This window comes from Carassius auratus, chromosome 30, assembly GCF_003368295.1.
Source record: "Carassius auratus strain Wakin chromosome 30, ASM336829v1, whole genome shotgun sequence".
NCBI classification, from domain to species: domain Eukaryota; kingdom Metazoa; phylum Chordata; class Actinopteri; order Cypriniformes; family Cyprinidae; genus Carassius; species Carassius auratus.
The window spans coordinates 19070197-19089889 of record NC_039272.1 but is presented as its reverse complement, the minus strand read 5'-3'; the positions used below and the strand labels follow the sequence as shown (position 1 = coordinate 19089889).

Sequence of the window (19693 nt, the reverse complement as noted above, 5' to 3'; positions counted from 1 at the left end):
GTAAACATGCAAATGTGATGCTATTAAAATATTTATTTAGGTAAAAGGTTCAGATGAATAACGTGAATTTGTGCATGTGTTTTAAAGACAAAAGCATTCCAACGACATAGTAATACATGGTTAAATAACCCACTGACTGATAATTCATAGTAGGCCTATTGATGAAATGTTGAAACACTTCTTAAACCTGAAATGATTTTTGTAAATCCAGAGGTCAAATGCTGTGTAGCCCCTGACTAATGACTGTTCTTTGTGTGAATGTCCACAAAACTGGAAGACTTCTGAGTGTGTACTTTTTATAAATATAATTTATTTATATTATGAATAATATGTAATCAATAAAAAAGAAACTGTAGTCTGATTACTAGTAAAAAGTAATTTAATCTAATAACAAGTAGCTACCCTAATTTAAAAATGTGATACGTCGTCCAGATGACAATCATTAATAGGCTACCCAGCTCTAGCATTTAAAGCTATTGATACTATCAATAAGGTAATTTCCACTCCATCTTATTTTGCAAAACAATATTTATTATTAATGAAAAACAGACCTTGTAAAAAATATCACACTCCGAGTATACAATATCAAATAATGTACATTGTTTATTAGGCTACTGAGAAGTACACGTTGTATAAAAAAATGTTCGATTTTCACTCTTGTGAATTTTCATTACAAAGTACAAATAATAAAATCAGTTTGCCAAACTACAAAACATCTGTGTTTTCACACAAAATATATCATTTTAGACAATTTATTTTATAGCCTGTTAAAATGTTGTCCTGAGACGCCCTATATGCAGTGATCACTAGCACACCGACAACGAAAAGTTCGTGGGGGCGGAAATTAGATTGAACTAAAATGTTAACATAAATATATCTTCATATTTCACAGCTTGAATATAGGCACGAACGTGTTAATGTGCACCATTCAGCTGCGTGAAACAAACAATACAAAAAGAATCCTACCTTAAACACAGGAGTGTATCGCTTTAAATGTGACGTTTAGTAAAAAAAAAAAAAAAATTAACAGCCGCTAGTGCCATTGACAATCCGGTTTGCGTAGGATTCGTGTAAAGACATCGGTCCGTGCAAGACTCCCGGCAGAGGGGTTGGGGATTGCTGAGACGCGAGGGTCGGCGGAAGCACCGGGACCACCGGGGAAGTCCGTGAGGCACAATGCGAGTGCGTAGGGCTTAAAGAGCTCCCGATAATGCTGTCTATGGAGAAGGGTGAACGGTGAACCGGGGACTTAGCCGCAGTCTGTATCGGGGAAGAAAGCCCGGGGCTTAGAGGAGGATAGAAGCGAGAACGGGTGAGCTCCATAGTGTTTGGCATGAGGGAAGGCGCGGGGATGAGAGTTCCGGTGTGAGGATGCCGGGAAGAGGGCGGCGGCTGCTGCTGCTGCTGAAAGGCGAGGAGCGCAGAATGCGCATGATAAGACTGCAACTGCAGACCGTATCCACAACCGTAAGGTCCGTAGCCGTAGGCAGCGGCCGCGGGGAGAAAGCCTCCGTGATCGCGGAGAAGTTCAGGCGCCTGCTGGCGCTTAAAGCGTTTCCGGCGGCGTAAAAAGCTCCCGTTATCAAACATGTCGGCGGACTCTGGGTCCAGTGTCCAGTAGTTGCCTTTACCAGGGTTCCCGGGCTCCCGCGGTATCTTGACGAAGCAGTCGTTTAAGGACAGGTTGTGCCGGATAGAGTTCTGCCAAGCTGGAAACTTTTCCCGGTAGTACGGAAATCTGTTACTGATGAAGTCGCAGATCTCGCTGAGCGTCAGGCGCTTTTTGGGACTCTGGAGGATTGCCATGGTGATGAGTGCGATGTAGGAGTATGGGGGCTTCACCAGGGTGTTTTTACTTGCTGGCTTGTAGGGGTCCCGTGCGGCGGAGCCATCCACACAAGACGGTGAACCGCCGAGCAGGATCTCGTCGTGCATCTGAGCCACCTCATCCACGTAGGAGCGCGTCTGGCCGTCACCATCATCTCCCTCTCCGACCACGTCGATGTCGGTCTCCTCCGAGAGCACAGACGCATCCGACATCTCGGAGCTCAAAGTCATGGCTCTCTCGGGTCCCCGATGGGCAACGGTGTGCTGAGCCTGCGTGCTGCCTGCGCTGTCGATTCGAGAGAACTCATAAGACGCGCCGAGCAGATGCGGGAGAGGCGGAGAGGACGTGCCAATGTGTCACCAGTGCCATAGGCTTTTAATGGATTACTGTCGGCACGAAATCAAGAGGTCGCCCAAATCCCAACATCCACGCGCTTATTCTGTCTGGGGAGACCCTCCTAAAGGCCAGACCAGGATTCCAAAGAGGGCGGACCTTTCCATGCGCTTTATACCAGCTCGCTGATCACATGACAAAAAAGCGTCACCGCTTGCTATTGAAGAGATAAAAAAATATCAGTCTTTGAAAAATAATCTAAAGAACTGCGAGGTTCATCTGTTATCTTTAAGCAGTCACCGCTGCTCATTCTGCTGGTTTTGTGGGAATGTTCCTCTCTTGGGTGAAATACCGCTGTCTTCTTTAAAAGCCTATTGACTCGAAGATGTAAGTAGGATGTATGGTAGGACCCTCCCTGCTATTGTTATATTTCTCTTAATAGGATGAAACCCATAATATTTTTTCAAAACTGTATATGTCTGTTCAGGTGCATGGCGTTTAATACGGAAATAATGAAACTGTTGGTGATTTCAGAAATGCTTCAAAACATCCACTCGGTTATCTGCCTCAGTACGCATCGCAGTTTGCGTGACACGGGAGTGCTCTAGATCATCCGCGAGCCATTGGTAATGGAAAAAAGTCAGCTGTTAACTCGCATCAGTCACGCGGATCACGAAAGAGCATTCTAGCTCTGGAAAAGCAGGGCACATGCGCGTCTATTCCGAAAGGCTAACATTTTCATATTCAGAATTAATAGCAATTGGTATTTGGTCGGGCAGCAGTCTCCCTTTTATAAAAAAAAATGTAAACCAGTAGCATATTTGTATACAGTGTACTGAAATATTGGTCGTTTATGAACTGCCATGATTTTCCACATAAAAAGCCAGAGGTGCACATTGAACATCACTGAACAGTGAACTGGCAGTGCGCTTCAAAATGATAAGCGTCCTACGTGCAAACAGGCCTCAATTAAAACAAATAGGCCAATACATGACAATAATTAAAGCATTAAATTAAAGCATTAAAAGGTTAATGAAAAAGTTAATGTTGCTTGAAAATGCACACCCAAAAGTATCCACATATCATCAAAATTAATTAGAAACAGGATTAAAATGAAACTATCACACACGGAATCAAAATCATTTGTAGTTTTTATTTGTTTGTTTGTTAAAAAAAACATACATCTGTACAGTGTTTGTTTAATTTGTTGTTCTTCATTTTAGGGAGATATGTCTTTTTCTTTCTGTTTGCTTTCCCATGTTTGTTTTTTTACAAAGTGAGCCTATAGAGCCCATTCAGGATTAAAATTAAATTATAATACGCAGAATCAAAATCTTTTAGTTTTTCTTTGTTTGTTTGTTAAAAAAAAACATACTGCTGTGTTTAATTTGTTGTTCCTCCTTTTAGGGAGAATGTCTGTCTTTTTCTTTCTGTTTGCTTTCCCACGTTTCTTTTTACAAAGTCAGCCTATAGAGCCGAATGCTAGCTATTACTCTTAATAGATGAACAGGATTAAATAGAAAGGCTATCAAGTGTGACACCTAATTGTTGAGATTAACAAGGCACGTACAAACATTGAATTAAACAATTCAAGTGCGTATTGTTTTGTGTTGTTGTAATTTATTTATTATTTATTTAAATAAACTTAGTCATTAATGTCATCTCTTCACTGAATTATTATTATTATTATTATTATTATTATTAACAACAACTGTAATAATAATAATAATAATAATAATAATAATAATAATAATAATAATAAAACCTTTAGTTTACAAATAATTTTCTGGGCCTAACCTAAAAAACAATAGTCTGTCAAAACACTAGCTCTGCCAATTAAGAGTTAACGCGCTCTGCCAATTAAAAGAAAAACAAAAACATAGAGAAATTGCATATAAAGTTGGATAATAAAACAACTTGTGGTAGGAGTGATGAAAACATACTTGTCCAAAAGACACACAACGCTGACCCATAGAAACTCGTGTACCCGACATAAAATAAAGGTCTTTTCGACCTTCTCTAAATGAATTATCTTTTCCTTTTTTATTACAGTTCCATGTTGGTTCTGGAGGATGCAGTGGGTATAAGGGGTATTTTTGTATGATTACAAAAACATCTGGTCCGGTTTGATGGCCGTTTTATGGTAACTCATGTGGTCAGGCTTGTGTATTTAACATATATTTACTTCATCCAGCAGTTATAAGGGCTGTGAGAGTGCCATCTCGCGGCAGTTCAGTTGACGCCACTTTAAATCCTTTTATCTGTTTAACAAGTTAATGTAGGCAAACTTCTAGGCCTATAGTGTTTTGGTTCCGGATTATTAGTTTAGAATATTTAAAAAAAAAAATGCAGTTGTTTTGCAAGCAATGGGTTTATGTAATTTATTAAGAATAATTTGGCTGATAACTTATTGTATATTTATGATTACATTTATAAACTAGGCTACAAAATATTAAAAACATTAATAATAAAAACGTATCGAACAAAACATACAATTATTAATTATTTAATTATTATTTTTAATTATTATTATTACTTTTCTTGTTGGGTGGTCTTCTATATCTACACTCTAAAATATATGCTGGGTTTCCAACCAACTTGGTCAATAGCCTATGGACTAACAAAGTTTTTTTTTTTTTTAACCCGAAAGTTGGGTAGCTTAAATCCATATTTTTCCCACAATTAGGTTGAAACAACCCAGCACTTTTAAGAGTGATAGGGATTGATGTTGTGTGCCGTTTTATAGCCTACCACAAATCATGGTTGTAGCTATAACTAAAATAGGGTTAACTCAAATAGTTAGCCAAATTAGTTAGCCTACTATATATGGACTAAGTCAAAATGCGATTGTAAGATGATTAAACTATTTAGTGAAAAAAGTTAGACTATTTTAACTCTGAAACGGAAATATTAGCTACATTACAGACGAATATAGATTGCAAATTGTATGCATATTTCGGCACAATTAAAAAAATGATTAGGCTATAGCCTATAAATTGTGAAGATCGAGGTCAGAAAGTCAGACGGTCACAACGCGTTTGCACTGCAGCTAAATGAACTTTCAGCAGGCCAGGGGGACATATTTACCCTTAACAGATATGAGCTCAGGTGAACTGATTATTATTTTTTTAAACTGGATTTGACACTGGATTTGAAATAAATAAAAAATGTAGTTTTTAAAATATAATCAGTCTTTAAAAATAAATCAGCTGGGTGTTAGTAGGCCTGGTGATTAAGGAGGACAGTATGCGCAATCTGACATCACAAGAACTGCCAGTGATGTTCATATTGGCTGTGGTTTAATTATTCTGCCGAGTTTTTGAGAACCGGGGCGCAGTGAGCCGGGTCAGGGCTTGCATGTGTGGTTAAACCACATCTAAAGTGTTTCTAAAGTCCCAGAGGGGTTAGCAGGCGCTTTCCGTGCCACGGGGTACCATGAAAGCACTTCCCTGCCACGGCTGCTCTGGGTGACAAGTCCCATGAATATAATGTGAACTGCAGGGATTCGGATGTAGCCTACTCTACAATACATTTCACATACACGAAATAAAACCGATTGAAAGTTATAATGGTTAGTAGACCTATGTGTGCGTTTCGAAAGTGCTTGAGAAATTCTCCTGCTCTCCAACTAGGAGTAATGTATTTAAATAGCAGCTATTATGATGTAGTAGCCTAATACACAGTAACTATCGGTGTTCTAATATTTCGAGTAAGTGGGAAAATAATTTATTTTAAAATATTCCTCAGTAATAGCTACAACGTTTGGTTACTTCCACAGTTACAGACACGTTTCCCCCAGATTTGCATCCACATGGAAAAAGAAAAATTCTCTGAGGTGTTGGACATCTGCAACGCTCTTTATGATAGCCTACATTTATGTATTTAAATAGGCTACACATATACAATAACAACTGAACTGAGGTTATAGTTGCAACTAAAATAAAGTTACGGTTAGCTCGTTTCAGCATTCCAGATCACACATTTAGCCTATTGAAAGTAAACGCATTTATCCCTGAAAAATAGGTCTGGTTGTTTATACAGTCCTGTATTTCGATTAGTAAAATAATTGATAGTCTTACTCTTTAAGGCTTGAATTTATCTACATTTATTCTGTGTAAATATCGTTCTATAGCTAGGCTATTAATATAGGCTACTTTAATTGATAATAATTTTCCACCCAGCAGTAAATCTGCCAGACTTCTTCTAACAGATGTTATTAATACTTATAAAAAGCATACGCGTATTGATTTGACATTGCATATTGACAAAATCAACATACATTATAGCCTTACACAAATACCGCACAAACTTCGCTGGCTGAGCACTATTCTTGGCCCAGACTTGTACGGGGTGGGCAGGAATGGTTTCTGGATCCAGCCCACTGCGTCGCATTTCAGTCCTGTCGTCACTTCCGTCGTCCTCTCTCGCTTCCATCTTGCTCTCCGCGTGTGTTTGCTGCTAGCGTGCAGGTCAGTGAGGAGCTTTAAAATACTCTATTTCCTGCACAACCGCCCCCGGTTCCGAGGCTCAAGGTAAATAAGTACCTTATTTACCACACGCGGCTGCTGTTTTGTAGGAATCACCCGCGAAAAGATGTTTGAACCGGCTCGGGTGAGACTCGGCCCTGCTGGGGGAGACCCAGGCCTGAGAGCGCGTGAGATTAGCACTCCTGCTAGCTCACTGCAAACAAACCCCATGAGCCATGTTCATACATTAAAATTTACAAACAGAATTCTAATGTCGTTTCCATTTATTTTGCGTCTTCTCCTTCAGCGTTCCTAAAAACGGTTTTCTTAGTGAAACGAGAGCGAGTATCTATTCTGAGCGCAATCCCGTCGCATTGTTTTGTATTTTAAACTTTGAACGGCTGCATAATACTATCGGCCTGGAAGTGTTACGTCGAGGGTGTAAAAACTATCAGATTTTAACTAACTTTAAGTTAATATAGTCGAGTGGTCGCTCTTGCTCAACAGGCCTGACAACCAGCGCCCATAGTCTGCTCCTTTTTATTAACAACTCTTTCTCTACTAAAGGCCGTTTCTGATTTGTTCACAATGTTTGAAAATGAACAAAGACTTGAATTGGACGATTTCGTAATGGATGTGCATTAAGGTTTTCTGTCTTGTGGACTAAAAAAGCTTGTCTGCTGAATGTGTCGTTCAGACCGCACCCCAACAACTCTTTTGTGCTTTATGACTTCACTCCGCCCCACTCAGTAGCATTAACATCTTTCTTTGTGTCTTACAGATGAAAGAAACCATAATGAACCAGGAGAAATTAGCCAAGTTGCAGGCGCAAGTCCGCATCGGTGGAAAGGTAAGATAATATCATGTTAAATAGCTGTCATGTCTAACAAGAGTAGTATCTCGCAGACACACTGATGGTATTTGTTTTGATAGGGTACTGCCCGCAGAAAGAAGAAGGTGGTCCACAGAACGGCCACTGCCGATGACAAAAAGCTCCAGTTCTCCCTGAAGAAATTGGGAGTAAATAACATCTCTGGCATTGAGGAGGTAAGGTTTGGTTTCGGCTGAATACACCCATTCTGTTTACAAATGTGACCAGTCATATGTGACCAGTGATCTGCTTTCAGATGATGTATAAATCTAAGGGACATTTTTATTTGAGATTTATAAAACATCTGAAAGCTGGATAGATTAGCTTTCTATTGATGTATGGTTTGATGTACAAATGTGGCCAAGAGACAGCTATTTGAGGGTGCAAAAAATCTTAATGTTGAGAAAATCACCTTTAAGGTTGTCCAAATGAAGTCCTTAGCAAATACAAATTACTTATAAAAAGAAAATAAGGTAGGAAATGTATAAAACATTTTAATGGAACATGATCTTCAGTTAATATCCTAATGATTTTTGAAAAACCATTAATTTTGACCCATACAATGTATTGTTTGCTATTGCTACGAATATACTTGTGCAACTCGAGTGGTCCAGTGCCACAGATGTCTAAAATGTCTTTCTGTGTACACACACATCATTCAAATTTTGCTTTTCAGGTGAACATGTTCACAAACCAGGGCACAGTGATCCACTTCAACAATCCCAAAGTCCAGGCCTCACTGGCAGCCAACACCTTCACCATCACAGGCCACGCAGAGACCAAGCAGCTGACAGAGATGCTGCCCTCTATACTCAACCAGTTGGGTGCCGACAGCCTGACCAGTCTGCGCAGACTTGCAGAGGCCCTGCCCAAACAAGGTGTGTTCTGTTCTCAAAACTGAGTCAGATTGTACAAGTCTGAGACAGGTCAGGTCACATTTCATTTTGTACATTTTATGCAGCAAGCAGCATAAACTAACTGGCCTCACAAAGTGACTAACAGGTGTAAACTAACAGGTGTAAGCTCATGTTCTGGGGGAGGGGTGTGTCAATGCTGCTGTTCTGTCCCTAGAGAGTAGCCTATGCTTTAAAATAGACTTTTAGTTTGTTGTTTGTCAAGCCCCTGACATTTTTCAAAATGATTCAAAAGTGTCCCCCTCAGACAAATAGCAATAATATTGTGGTCCATAAAACAAATTGCATTTGAATTCTAGTTAACCTGACAAAGTGTAAAAAATGGTACCTAATTGCTCAAAAGTCAGAAAATTCCTGTTTATTTATTAAATGCGTCAATCTGAGGCGTTGCTATGGGTTGCGTGCTTTTCGCTCGACTGACTGATATTCCACAGTCGGTTTGGAAACCTAGACTCTGAAGCCATATATGGTTCTTTCAGTGAGTGGGTCGACAGAAGAAAATAAACCAAATTATATTTTAATTTTTTTTTTTTTTTTTCATCAATCAAAGCTAGTGTGTTGATTTAATTAAAAATCCATGCATTGTATAGTATAGAATATTACCTAATTCTGCAATGCCCATTTTCATTTATAATATACCCACCAATCATGATCTGGCACAAGTTCAAATCTGGATCTGTGGTTTGTCTCATTTTATAAATCAAATTACATCTGAGAAAATGGATTCTGCATGACTACAAAAGCACTACACAAAACCGTGTGGTGCCAAAAAGTTTCAGTAATGGTAATCAGAATTCAATTGACTTATGATTGTGTGATACAGCAGTTAAGTGTCATCTACAGGCCTTTTGTGTGAATATTATCAAGCCTGCATTTATTTGATCAAAAATGCTGAAGAAACTAATTGCGAAATATTACAATTTAAAATAATTTTCTATTTGAATATACTTGAAAATATCATTTATTTCTGTGATGCAATGCTAAATTCTCTGCATACTCCAGTCTTCAGTGCATGATCCTTCAGAAATCATTTTAATATGCTGATCTATAACCATTGTTGAAAATTGTTGTGCTGCTTTTGTTTTTTGTTTTTTTATATTTTTGGAACCTGTGATACTTTTATGGGGTTCATTGATAATTTAAGAACCACAATTACTAAAAATAGAGAGATTTTCAAACAATAGCAATATTTACCATCACTGTTTCCATCAATTTAACAAATCCTTGCTGAATAAAAACTAATTTCTTTAAAAAAAAAAAAATGATCAAGCTTTTGAATTGCAGTGTTGATTACAAAAGTTATATTTTAAATAAATGCTGCTTTTTTAAAAAAATTTTATTTCAACCAAAGAATCCTGAAAAAAGTATACATTGTGTTGATTAGCATTGCAAAAAATTATTTGAAAGTATATTTAAATTTTTTTCAAATAAATGCAGGCTTGATGACCGCAAGTGACTTCTTGCAAAAATATAAAATGGTAACGTTAGACCTATAATTTTTGTTTTTTTTAACATTGCCCCATTTTACGTTTGAGCCCCTGCCCCTGAAGAACTCGCTGCACCTCCAGGACTAACAAACCCCAGTTTGGGAAATATTTGGTCTAAAGAGAGACTAAACCACTTGACACCACGTTCAGATGTCGTCAGTTCTTTAATGTTAGTTAATGGCCACATCATACGCATGCAAACAAAGTAGTTCGTCAATTGTAGTTTTTTTTTTTTTACATTAATTAGTTTTCCTCAATTTACAAACCCCAGTTTGTGTAACCTTAGTCCAAAGCAAGCATGAACTATGTATTTTACTTGTGGTTTGTTTGACCTAGTGGATTTCCCCCCCTAATTTTGGTTAATGTACTTCTGAAGGCTTTGTTAGGAGTGATATTTAATTTTTTGAACGTTATTTTAAATTCTCCATTTTCTTGCAGCTGGTGATGGAAAGGCACCAGTAGCTGGTGGAGAGGAAGATGACGACGAAGTTCCAGGTCAGTATGTTGCTCTGAACCCCCCCCATCCATTTTTAAAAAATCATCCCTTGTATTTTAAATTGTAGCATTAACCATAAGATTATTTGCTTACATTTTCTATTATTCCTTGTGTATTTTATGTCTCCTAGCTTGAGCGTCACAATTATTACCATATGGGTTTCTGTGCGTGTGGTAATGTAAGCAAAGCACACTTGCTTGCGTTAGGACAGAGTCTTAGAAATTTCCAAAAAAGGAGGGTCTCAGCAGGTTGTCTTGGCTCTTACATTGTCATCATATACAAGTGTTTAAAATATCCTCTATTGTTTATGGGCACTGAAGGTTCAGTTTGCTTTCTTTTTAAAGAGAGGGGTTCGAACACATACGGTTGCTATTACAATTCCCCAGTTCTCCTCCCTGAGCAAACTCCAGTTAGTAACCCAAGTCTTGCACATGTACAGTATGATTACATCTCCGACACTGCAAAATTAGCTCACCCGTGTGATGACAAAAACAGTTAACAGCTTGTGCTATTGTGCCCATTACTGAGATTCAGCCCTTTCTGTCCCCTCTGAAAACAAAGTCCAGCCTTCTGTTAGTGATTTCCATTCTGATGCCCTGAGGCAGAAAAGTTGATGTTCCGTTTTATCAGATTTCATCTCCTAAAAGGCAACCTGCTTTTGATCCTCTGTGGTTTCATTTTTACAGCTGTGGACTTTTGAGTCCCCCAGTGCTCGTTTATGTTCTCTATGGAAATTACTTGCACACGTGGGCACACAAGTGAGAGAGAAGCAAAGAAATTGCCTTTCAGATCATGTTTCTATAAACATTTACAGATTGTTTCATAAAGATGAGATTTCGTCTTTCACTCTCCACAATTATTGGATGTCCAGTGTTTCTTCATAAATCCCGTTTTCCACAAGTGTTCAGTTTTTAATCCCTTTGAATTGTCAGTGACTGCATGTAAACCTGGTATTGTTTTACTGAATCCTTGTTTTCTCTCTTTGCAGACCTTGTGGAGAATTTCGATGAGGCTTCAAAGAATGAGGCAAATTAACGTCACGGGAAGGAAAGGCGTTTGAAATCTCTGGTCTCAGCGGAAACTTGTGGGACTTTTTTTTATTTTTTTTATTTTATAAATATATATTGCATCCCCGAATCTCCTATTTTCTTTTCATGCACTGATGTGACCCTCATGTGTCCAAGCTGAGAGTGTGAGATCGATTGTACTACACAAGTTCATGCACAGTTTTGAGTGTGTTTGTGCGGTCCAAGAGGCATCTTTGCCTCCAACCTTCCCTGTTACTGAGGCTCATTCATTGTAGCCTTTTTGAATCAACATCTGGAAATAAATATTTGCTATTGAAAAAAAGCTTATTAAATACTGTTTTGTGTTTTTGTTTTAATTGGGGATGAGATCATTCCATGCTGGTCACTTAAAACAAATCATTTTCAACCCCAATTATTTCTATGTAATTAGTACAAAAAAAGTTGTTTTTCAGACATACGCTCAAGTATAAATTAAGGTTTATTTACAGTGTTGTAACACAAGACTTGCATTAAAAGCGGGCATTCAAAGTGTAAAAACCTGGGAATGAAATAGCAATAACAAGTGACAGTTGAACTAGTACTTTTCTCTCTGTAAATTATGTTTGTTATGGTTTACCATGTTCTTTTCCACTCGAGTGATTCTAAAGTACCCAGATTTAGTTTGATAAACCATAATACCAGTTAAGTTTAATGTGAAAATGATTATTTTTTTAATTTAAATGTCAAAATAAATATATTTTCAAGTACACATTGGAACTAAGTAAAAATCAGTGACCTAAAACACACGTACATGAAACAAAACCCACATATATATATCAGTAGATTCAAAACGGTTAAGTTCCGATCTCATCAATTGCCATATGTTTGTTGATCTGTGCCAAGGTGGATTTAAAAAAAATGACAATTAACTTCATATAAAGTGTGTTCAGCAAACATGCAAAATAGTATTGTCCACTTCATCATAATCAACACTCAAATATTCACTCTAACTCTTCTCGTAGTTGCTCTGGTTATTCTTTGATACCTTGCAGAAGCTTCAGAAGATGGCCCTCCAAGACCTGTTGGACTGGGAGGCAACAATACAAGGAATTACAATGGCCGATGAGACCAACACAAAGACCAGGTATGATATTCTTAAGATGCATTACTTGTACTTAATAAAATAGTCATGTTACGTTTTGGAGACCCTATTCATTTAATGCTGATGGTAATCATGTTATAGCTACCATTTCGGTGTCCCATCGCCACAGCCATGTCCATAGCATTGAACCCAGAGTCAGACTCCATGGTTGGGTCAGCTCCACTCTCTGTCCAGTGATCAGAAATAATACAAATTTTTTTTTTAACAAAAATACCTAAACACTGCATTGCAATGAAATTAGTTCAAAGTAAGCCTTTTACCTAAGAGGATTTCCACACAGCGAACATGATTACCATGCACTGCATAAAGTAACGGTGCTCCACCATTCTGGAAAAACATAAGCGCTGCCTTAGGTGCAAATCAGTTTGCATAAACATTGATTCTGGTTACTAAAGATTAAAGTCATAGAAGTATATTTACACCATATAACAATACCAGGAAACGTCTCAAACTCGACAAACCTTTCCTATCCTTTTGCATAGCTATAAAACTGCCAGCATATTTTGATGAAGGTCACTAACACCAGATTATCATTCACAGGTCATAGCTTTAGATGTATTCAGGAATCGAATCAATAATTTGACCGCTTACCCAATCATACTCATTGACATCAACTCCACAGTCGATAAGCATTTTGACAATATCGGTGTACCCTTTACTGCAGGCTAGTGACAGTGCACTCTCCCTTCCCTTGGCCAAGAGATGAGGATCTGCACCCTGAAATAAAAGAGCTGTGAGCATCTGGAGTTCCAGCTATAGAATTGTATTTTTGCGTTGTGTATCAGGTGATTCTTCAAAGCCTTTTAGCTAAAATCTCAAAAGAATGAAAGAGAGGTGACAGAATGAAGAGCTCATGGAATGAAGATGGCAGCAATGCTAGCTGAGAGCTTTGTGCAGGTAGATTTGGAGTGTGTATGATGCGCTCACACTCTGTAACAGGAACTCCACCACAGCGATCTGTCCATGAGCTGCCGCCCACATCAGTGGGGTGAATCCCTCCTCATCCTGCAGGTTTATTACAGACTCTAATTCAAAGTGAAACAGGAAAGAAGACCTCATTTATTACAATTTTAGACATATATAGCTAAAAATTACACTACTGTTTAAACGTCTGGGGTCGTTCAGGTGTTTTTAGAATAAGTTGATACTAACAAAAATTTTTGACGCACACCTGTTTTCAACATTGTTTATAAAGAAAAATGTTTCTTGAGCACCTAATCAGCATATTAGAAAGACATGACTTTGAAGTGGCTAATGAAATTTCAGCTATCAGATTCTATTTAAAATAGAAAGCATTTTACATCATAATATTCCATGGCATTATTGTTTTTTTTTTGTTTGATCAAATAACTGCAGCATAGGTGAGCATAAGAAACTTGAAAAACCATTACAACCCCAAATTTGAGCAGTAGTGTACTGTATGTAAGTTCAAATTGCTTCACATCACATTAATTTTAACTAGCCTTGTTCTATTCGACTGGCTAAGAACACCATCTCTCCTTGTGCCGCCAACTGATGTATAGACAGAGCTAGAAAAAAATATATATGAAATGGTTAGAGTTTTAAAGATTAGGTTGACAAATACCCTGAGAATGAGAAATAAAGACTTACAGTGAACAAGCAGCGGTGTGGATGAGACCTCATTTCCACGGTGCTTGTTGGTGAGCGTGGTGGACTGCTTTATTGGAGAGAAGTGTTTGGTGGTTGATGGCGTGTAAACATGCCTAACCTGAATACCAGGTGAGGGAGATGTTTGAATATTACACTCCGCTGTAGAGAGAGAAAAAACGGATACAGGATATTTAAAAGAATTTGCTTAAAATTACATTGACTCAAGAGAAGGTTGTTTTGCTCCAATCATTTGCTTCACCTTTAAATAAGACCGAGGCCACCTCCAGATCAGAGTTCACCTGGTCCTGGATATTTTTACTCTCTTCCTCGTTCAGTGACTTCACAAAGCGTGAGCACACGTTCATGTCAAAGCGGTTGGGTAATATAAACTTTATGCCCATGGCATTCTGCGAGTTGGCATCCTCTGCTGAGCCAATGCTGACTGACGGCTCCACCTTGATGCTCGTCACCTCTGGTAATGAGCACAGACCCTCCATCTCCTCTGATGCCATCGGCCACTCACGATCTGTGATATCCCAAAACAAGCTACTGCAGCCTTGTCCTTAAATAGAAATCAAACCCTTACAGTGAGTGGATGATGTTTAGTTCCCATGCAGAATGAAGCTTTTGTACCTGGTATATTTAGAGAGAATTTTACATTAGCTGAAATATTTGAACAATATGATTAATTTGATTTAAAACAATGTAGCTCATATGAACACCTGCAACTCTTGTGGTTAAATCATTTGAAAGGCTGTCTTTTAGTTGACCTTTGTGCCTCACTTTGGTTCTATAACCTCGCAACCATCACTAAGACGACTCCATGAATACCGTTATAGTATTATAACAGATTTTTGTGCTGGAAATTAAACCACACACGTTTGAAAAAGCCCTTTAATCCTGCACAACAATGCATAATCTCACATGCCCGACGAACGCGTTTAATGGCAGCGTGACCAAAACAAGGTCAGCCCTAACGACGGTTATAGGTTGCACTATGTTAACAATAAACAGTAAGTGAAAGAAAAACTGTACATATACTTCTTAATTCAAGCATATGAAGAGAGCGCACCGGGTTAGCCTCACGTTAGGGCATTTTGGAGCATAGCTTGATTTCTAAAGCAGGATTAACGGACTGAGGCCATTGTCTTATTAAAAAAAATGGTTAAACGTATATTAATGAACATTTATATAAATGTAAACCGTCGTTTATTTTAAATATTGCAATCAGTTATACCTACCGAGTATTTAATATCGTTTGTTTTGAAACGACGGGATGTTCTTGAGGTTGAGTGTAAATAAAGTTTTTTCGAACGCAGAGAGGGTGGAGTCAAATGTGTTCATCTAATGTGTGAATACATGCTGTATACTGTACATGGTAAAATGTGTTTTTCACTGCTATTTCTGCAACTATCGCTATAAACTTGGCTATAAGTGTGTTCCATGCAATAAACATTTAAAATTACTTTTTTATTTTCCACTTTATTTTGGTCATAATAGTAAATTTAAGCTTCTGGTCTCTATTATTTTCATAACGAAAGTCTGGGTTTTGGACAAGGGTGAAACAATACTCTAATATAATATAATCTAAAGATAAAGGGCAAGAAATAAATGAAATCATATGTGGGAATTAAAGGTTTTCAAGAAACACCCTGCTGCACTTTTTACTTTATCAAAACGGTCCTTCTTCCAAAACTTTGGTTTAATTTAGGATAATTGAGCCTTTTTTTATCCATTCATCTCAATGTCAAAAATTGACCCAACTGACCTGAATTCACCCTAACGGTTTGAAACTGCAATGACAAAACGGTTTCTACCTGCCTTGCACTATTCACATTTGCATGAATTTTTGATTGACCCCCCCCCCCCCCCCCCCATTTGTTTTAAGTTAATTATTTTTAAATATTTTATTATTATTAATATTATTACATGAGTTCTAACATGAGTGATAGCCTATGTTTGTTTGGAGTCTGAAGCCAATTTTCCATGCCATCTATGAATTGTTTTATTTTATTTTATTTGTTTTTTTTATATATGTTTGAGCATGAGTTTTTGTCATTTGTTTATAACAAAATATTTGTGTAATTTTGGAATTAGTGGTCACTGGATATGTAATCCTCTATCAAAGCCATTCTCAGAACCGAGTGGAGCAATGCCTAAATATTTATGTAAAATCTGGTCCAAACAACAGAAAAGGAAATAAAGTAGACTAGAGTCTGTCCCACTGCAAACCACTGCAAAAACATCCAGATAATAATAACATTTCCATTCTCCACTTGCATAGAACTGAATCAGACAGCTGTATTTCTCACTGTAATATGTAAGGGATGTTTGATGAAGACAATATGAAAACTATGATTGAAAAACATTTGTTTTTTTTGTGATGCATGATTTATTTTAATTTTTATTCATTTTTCATAAAAAGAAGAAAGCAGTTCAACTTCAATGTTTTATCCTCACTATCCAGAAAGTCTGTGCTTTTGAGGGCTATGGCATTTTTCATACTTCATAGCCTCTATGATTTTGTATTCCATTATCAGCTATGCGATCATGCATTTATATTGCTATTTTTTTCCTTCTGGTTGCACAATGCTAATCAGATTATATGGGATATACTTAATATTTCTACACAACCTGTCAAAGTTCTGCTATAGCAGCCTCTAAGCTCCATTCACTTTTCTGTTCTCACTAACTCTCTAGTGCACTGTTTGTCCAGACCCCTGTGTAAATGAAGGAATTTATGCCAGTGATTGAAACAGACACTATTACCAGCCTTCAGCCCCAGTCTTTAAATACACACTGCACATGGAAATGCTTTTGAGGTCAATTAATCACTGTGTTCTTTGTCAAATAACTTTATAAATAATAAATTCAATAACTATATATAAATATATATATACTTTCTGTTGTCTGTCTTTCATCATCCTCGAAATGAAAACTTCAGGTCACATTTAAGAGAGCAGCGACCCCTTTGGTAATATGTTGAATAGCATGGACACAAACAGATCCTAATGTTCTTAAAAATGACTGCAGTACTGTTTTGCCATTGTTTTGTACATTGTATTAGACTACGTTGTCTTAGTGTAAGCTTTAACAAATAAAATTTTAAGATGAATATGTAAATACAAACAATTTCAACGGCCCTGCTTGACCTGTGTGCAGAGAGCTTTTCTCTGAGAAGCTGATCTGAAGGATCTAATTCAGCTGCTTGCTGTTTTTGCTCGACTCTGAACACTCGTGTTTCAAGGCTTTAACTTTTTGTTTGTTTTGAGTTGACTGTGAAACTAACTCACACACATGCCTCTAAAGCTCCAAAGTGGAGATTTCTTAACTGCGTGATTAAAGACTTTGTGGGATGAGGGAGCATTTTAAGCTCTTGTTTAGGACTTAGCCAGTTTATGTTCCACTAATCTGTTTTTTTTTTTTTTTTTTTTGGCTCCGGAAGGCCTGCTTGAGTTGAAACTAAATTTCATCCCAATCCCTACTCAACCATATTCTATGAAATTAGCAATGATTTTCATAAAGGCTAATTTCAGCTACTGAACAACACTCTGTTGACTTGCAAGAAGAATATCTTGATTGTTTGTTTACTGCATGTGCAAAACTCCAAAGAAGATGCACTTGCCCTATGTATGAAAATGCCAAGGCTATAACATCTTAAATAGAGGAATTCTAGGCAATAATTTTACCTGTTTCTATAATTAGAAAGAACAAAATAATAATGCTCATTCAGCTAATAGATTACAAAATCTTAAGTATTTATGATCTCGGACAAATATGAAAGAGTGAATTTGCATTGTTTGAGTTACAGCACTTAACAGAATAATCAAACTCTGTTTCATATGCCGGATAGGATTAGAAGTGATTTGAAGAATGTGATTAATCCAAGTAAAAAAAAAAAAAAAAAAAACTGTAAACTGTTCCAACACAAACAGACATAATGCAGCATTTGTTGAAAACTTTTGTTGAAACTAGGAGATTAATAGTTAAAAAATTAGGCTTTAGAGGCACTGACAATATAAATGGAGGGTAGTTTGGAAAATATGCAGCAATATTGTAGCTGCTTAGGATAGATCAATTAAGGTTAACAAGTTTCATGACTAGGGTCAAAAATTCTGCTCAGAAATGTAAAATACCACTAGTTTGTCTGACATAATTTGTATTTCCTTATTAAAATATAAATAGCCATGGACTGTGACATAGTAAACTTTATAGTTTTTCATAGTTTCTTTCTTTCTTTCTTTCTTTCTTTCTTTTTTCAACTTTTGTTTCCTATGTACAAAGTATTTTACATATCAACATGTGGGGAAAGCATCTTTGTGTAATGCACGTGAGCACTTGAATTTATTATTTTATAAATATATGTATTTAATGACATAATTAGGAAGGTTTATAAGGATAGACTGAAGCTAAGAACATGTTCACCAAAAAAAAAAAAAAAGTGCAAAGTTATAATTGAGTTATAAAGTTGTATTTCTTACATTAAAAGTCATAATTGACATTAAAAAGTCACAAAGTGTATTGTTATTGTGAATTAGTAAAAGAAAGCATTGTTTTCCCAGTCAGTCGCATAATGATGACAGAAGTCTTACACTTAAATAAATGTTCACAAAAGTAAAATATTAAAATTGAACACACATTTAGATTTTTTTCTTAATCGTAACTTCATTTCCTTTTTCTTCCTCTTTTTTTTGGAACAATAAAAAAATAACATTAGTTAATGTGTGATGTTAAAGTGTTACATTTTCTAAGCAAAAATGGAAACAAAGCGTTTCAATAAAACATGATATTTATGTGTTTAGTAGAAAAAGATCTCCTATTTTCACTAATCCAGAGAATTCTTCTTTGTACAGTTCTCCAGTCCAGTGACTTCTGATGGAGTTGAAAAGTAGTAAGAAAGTGCTGTGAAATGTAGCTTGGTGATTGTGTTCAGTGCTGTGCCAATGGAGGGCTCAGGTCAGCCGGAGCGAGAGATTGTTGCCTGACTGAAAGGCCACTCAGAGTGCAGTTGTGTTTACATGAAATGAGCGGGCTCTTGTGATCCCAAAGATCATGTTTTTGGACACCTGGGTCAAATTTGGACTTAGGTCTAAACTTGGATTCCAACTTTCAGATACACATCTACAATAAACAACAGCCAAAGAATACACACCACAACACTTTTCAGCCTGTTGGTTTATTTTTGCAGATATAATGTTGGCTGTGCACTTGCCAGTTTGGCCTGAGCGGTAAAATTATTTTGTTGTTTTATTTTAGCATAGTAAACTGTTGTTTTGTCTTATATTGTCAAACATAAATAATTATATGATAGCACTGTTTGAGAACTGACTGATTTATAAAGTGTCCATTTCTCAGTTATTTTGCCCCTTAGTTTATCTGTCTCTCTATGTTCTGGGATATGAGAACAGGAGGTTGATGGGAGATTGGGGATCTGTCATTCAGGGCTGATGGTGTGACTAAATCAGGAGCCAAAGGGGGGATGCAGTGGGAGACTTGCCTGTTGAATACATGCCGATAA

General features: G+C 37.1%; 3 protein-coding genes across 5 annotated transcripts; 1 reads left to right on the top strand and 2 right to left on the bottom strand.

Moving 5' to 3' along the window:
* Positions 1 to 510: 510 nt before the first annotated feature.
* On the bottom strand, positions 511 to 3689 carry LOC113049532 (forkhead box protein D1-like). The gene has a single exon (XM_026211949.1). It carries the CDS (start codon positions 2056 to 2058, stop codon positions 1024 to 1026), a length of 1035 nt encoding a protein of 344 aa, XP_026067734.1. The 5' UTR covers positions 2059 to 3689; the 3' UTR covers positions 511 to 1023.
* Positions 3690 to 6485: 2796 nt separating this feature from the next.
* On the top strand, positions 6486 to 11745 carry LOC113049531 (transcription factor BTF3). 2 transcript variants are annotated; one of them, XM_026211948.1, is made up of 6 exons: positions 6486 to 6630; positions 7409 to 7477; positions 7561 to 7674; positions 8175 to 8376; positions 10338 to 10394; positions 11384 to 11745. In XM_026211948.1, the coding sequence occupies exons 2-6, from the start codon at positions 7409 to 7411 to the stop codon at positions 11428 to 11430; spliced, it is 489 nt and encodes a 162-aa protein (XP_026067733.1). In that variant the 5' UTR covers positions 6486 to 6630; the 3' UTR covers positions 11431 to 11745. The 2 variants fall into 2 exon arrangements, with proteins under 2 accessions (XP_026067733.1, XP_026067731.1); XM_026211946.1 differs by having other exon boundaries at positions 6560 to 6693.
* On the bottom strand, positions 11504 to 15513 carry LOC113049530 (ankyrin repeat family A protein 2). Of its 2 annotated transcripts, none has more exons than XM_026211944.1 (9): positions 15417 to 15513; positions 14435 to 14737; positions 14176 to 14334; positions 14028 to 14093; positions 13492 to 13589; positions 13156 to 13281; positions 12825 to 12891; positions 12650 to 12730; positions 11504 to 12489 (listed from the first exon to the last, which is right to left on the bottom strand). In XM_026211944.1, exons 2-9 carry the CDS (start codon positions 14685 to 14687, stop codon positions 12434 to 12436), a joined length of 906 nt encoding a protein of 301 aa, XP_026067729.1. In that variant the 5' UTR covers positions 14688 to 14737; positions 15417 to 15513; the 3' UTR covers positions 11504 to 12433. The 2 variants fall into 2 exon arrangements, with proteins under 2 accessions (XP_026067729.1, XP_026067730.1); XM_026211945.1 differs by having other exon boundaries at positions 14435 to 14808; positions 15417 to 15494.
* Positions 15514 to 19693: the final 4180 nt, after the last annotated feature.

Coding starts and splice junctions, on each gene's coding strand:
- LOC113049531 (XM_026211948.1), top strand. CDS start 7,409: ATGAAAGAAACCATAATGAACCAGGAGAAATTAGCCAAGTTGCAGGCG. Junction 7,478..7,560: donor AAGTCCGCATCGGTGGAAAG/GTAAGATAATAT, acceptor TTGTTTTGATAG/GGTACTGCCCGCAGAAAGAA. Junction 8,377..10,337: donor AGAGGCCCTGCCCAAACAAG/GTGTGTTCTGTT, acceptor ATTTTCTTGCAG/CTGGTGATGGAAAGGCACCA.
- LOC113049532 (XM_026211949.1), bottom strand. CDS start 2,058: ATGACTTTGAGCTCCGAGATGTCGGATGCGTCTGTGCTCTCGGAGGAG.
- LOC113049530 (XM_026211944.1), bottom strand. CDS start 14,687: ATGGCATCAGAGGAGATGGAGGGTCTGTGCTCATTACCAGAGGTGACG. Junction 14,335..14,434: donor GGCCTCGGTCTTATTTAAAG/GTGAAGCAAATG, acceptor CTCTCTCTACAG/CGGAGTGTAATATTCAAACA. Junction 12,731..12,824: donor CTGTGTGGAAATCCTCTTAG/GTAAAAGGCTTA, acceptor ATCACTGGACAG/AGAGTGGAGCTGACCCAACC.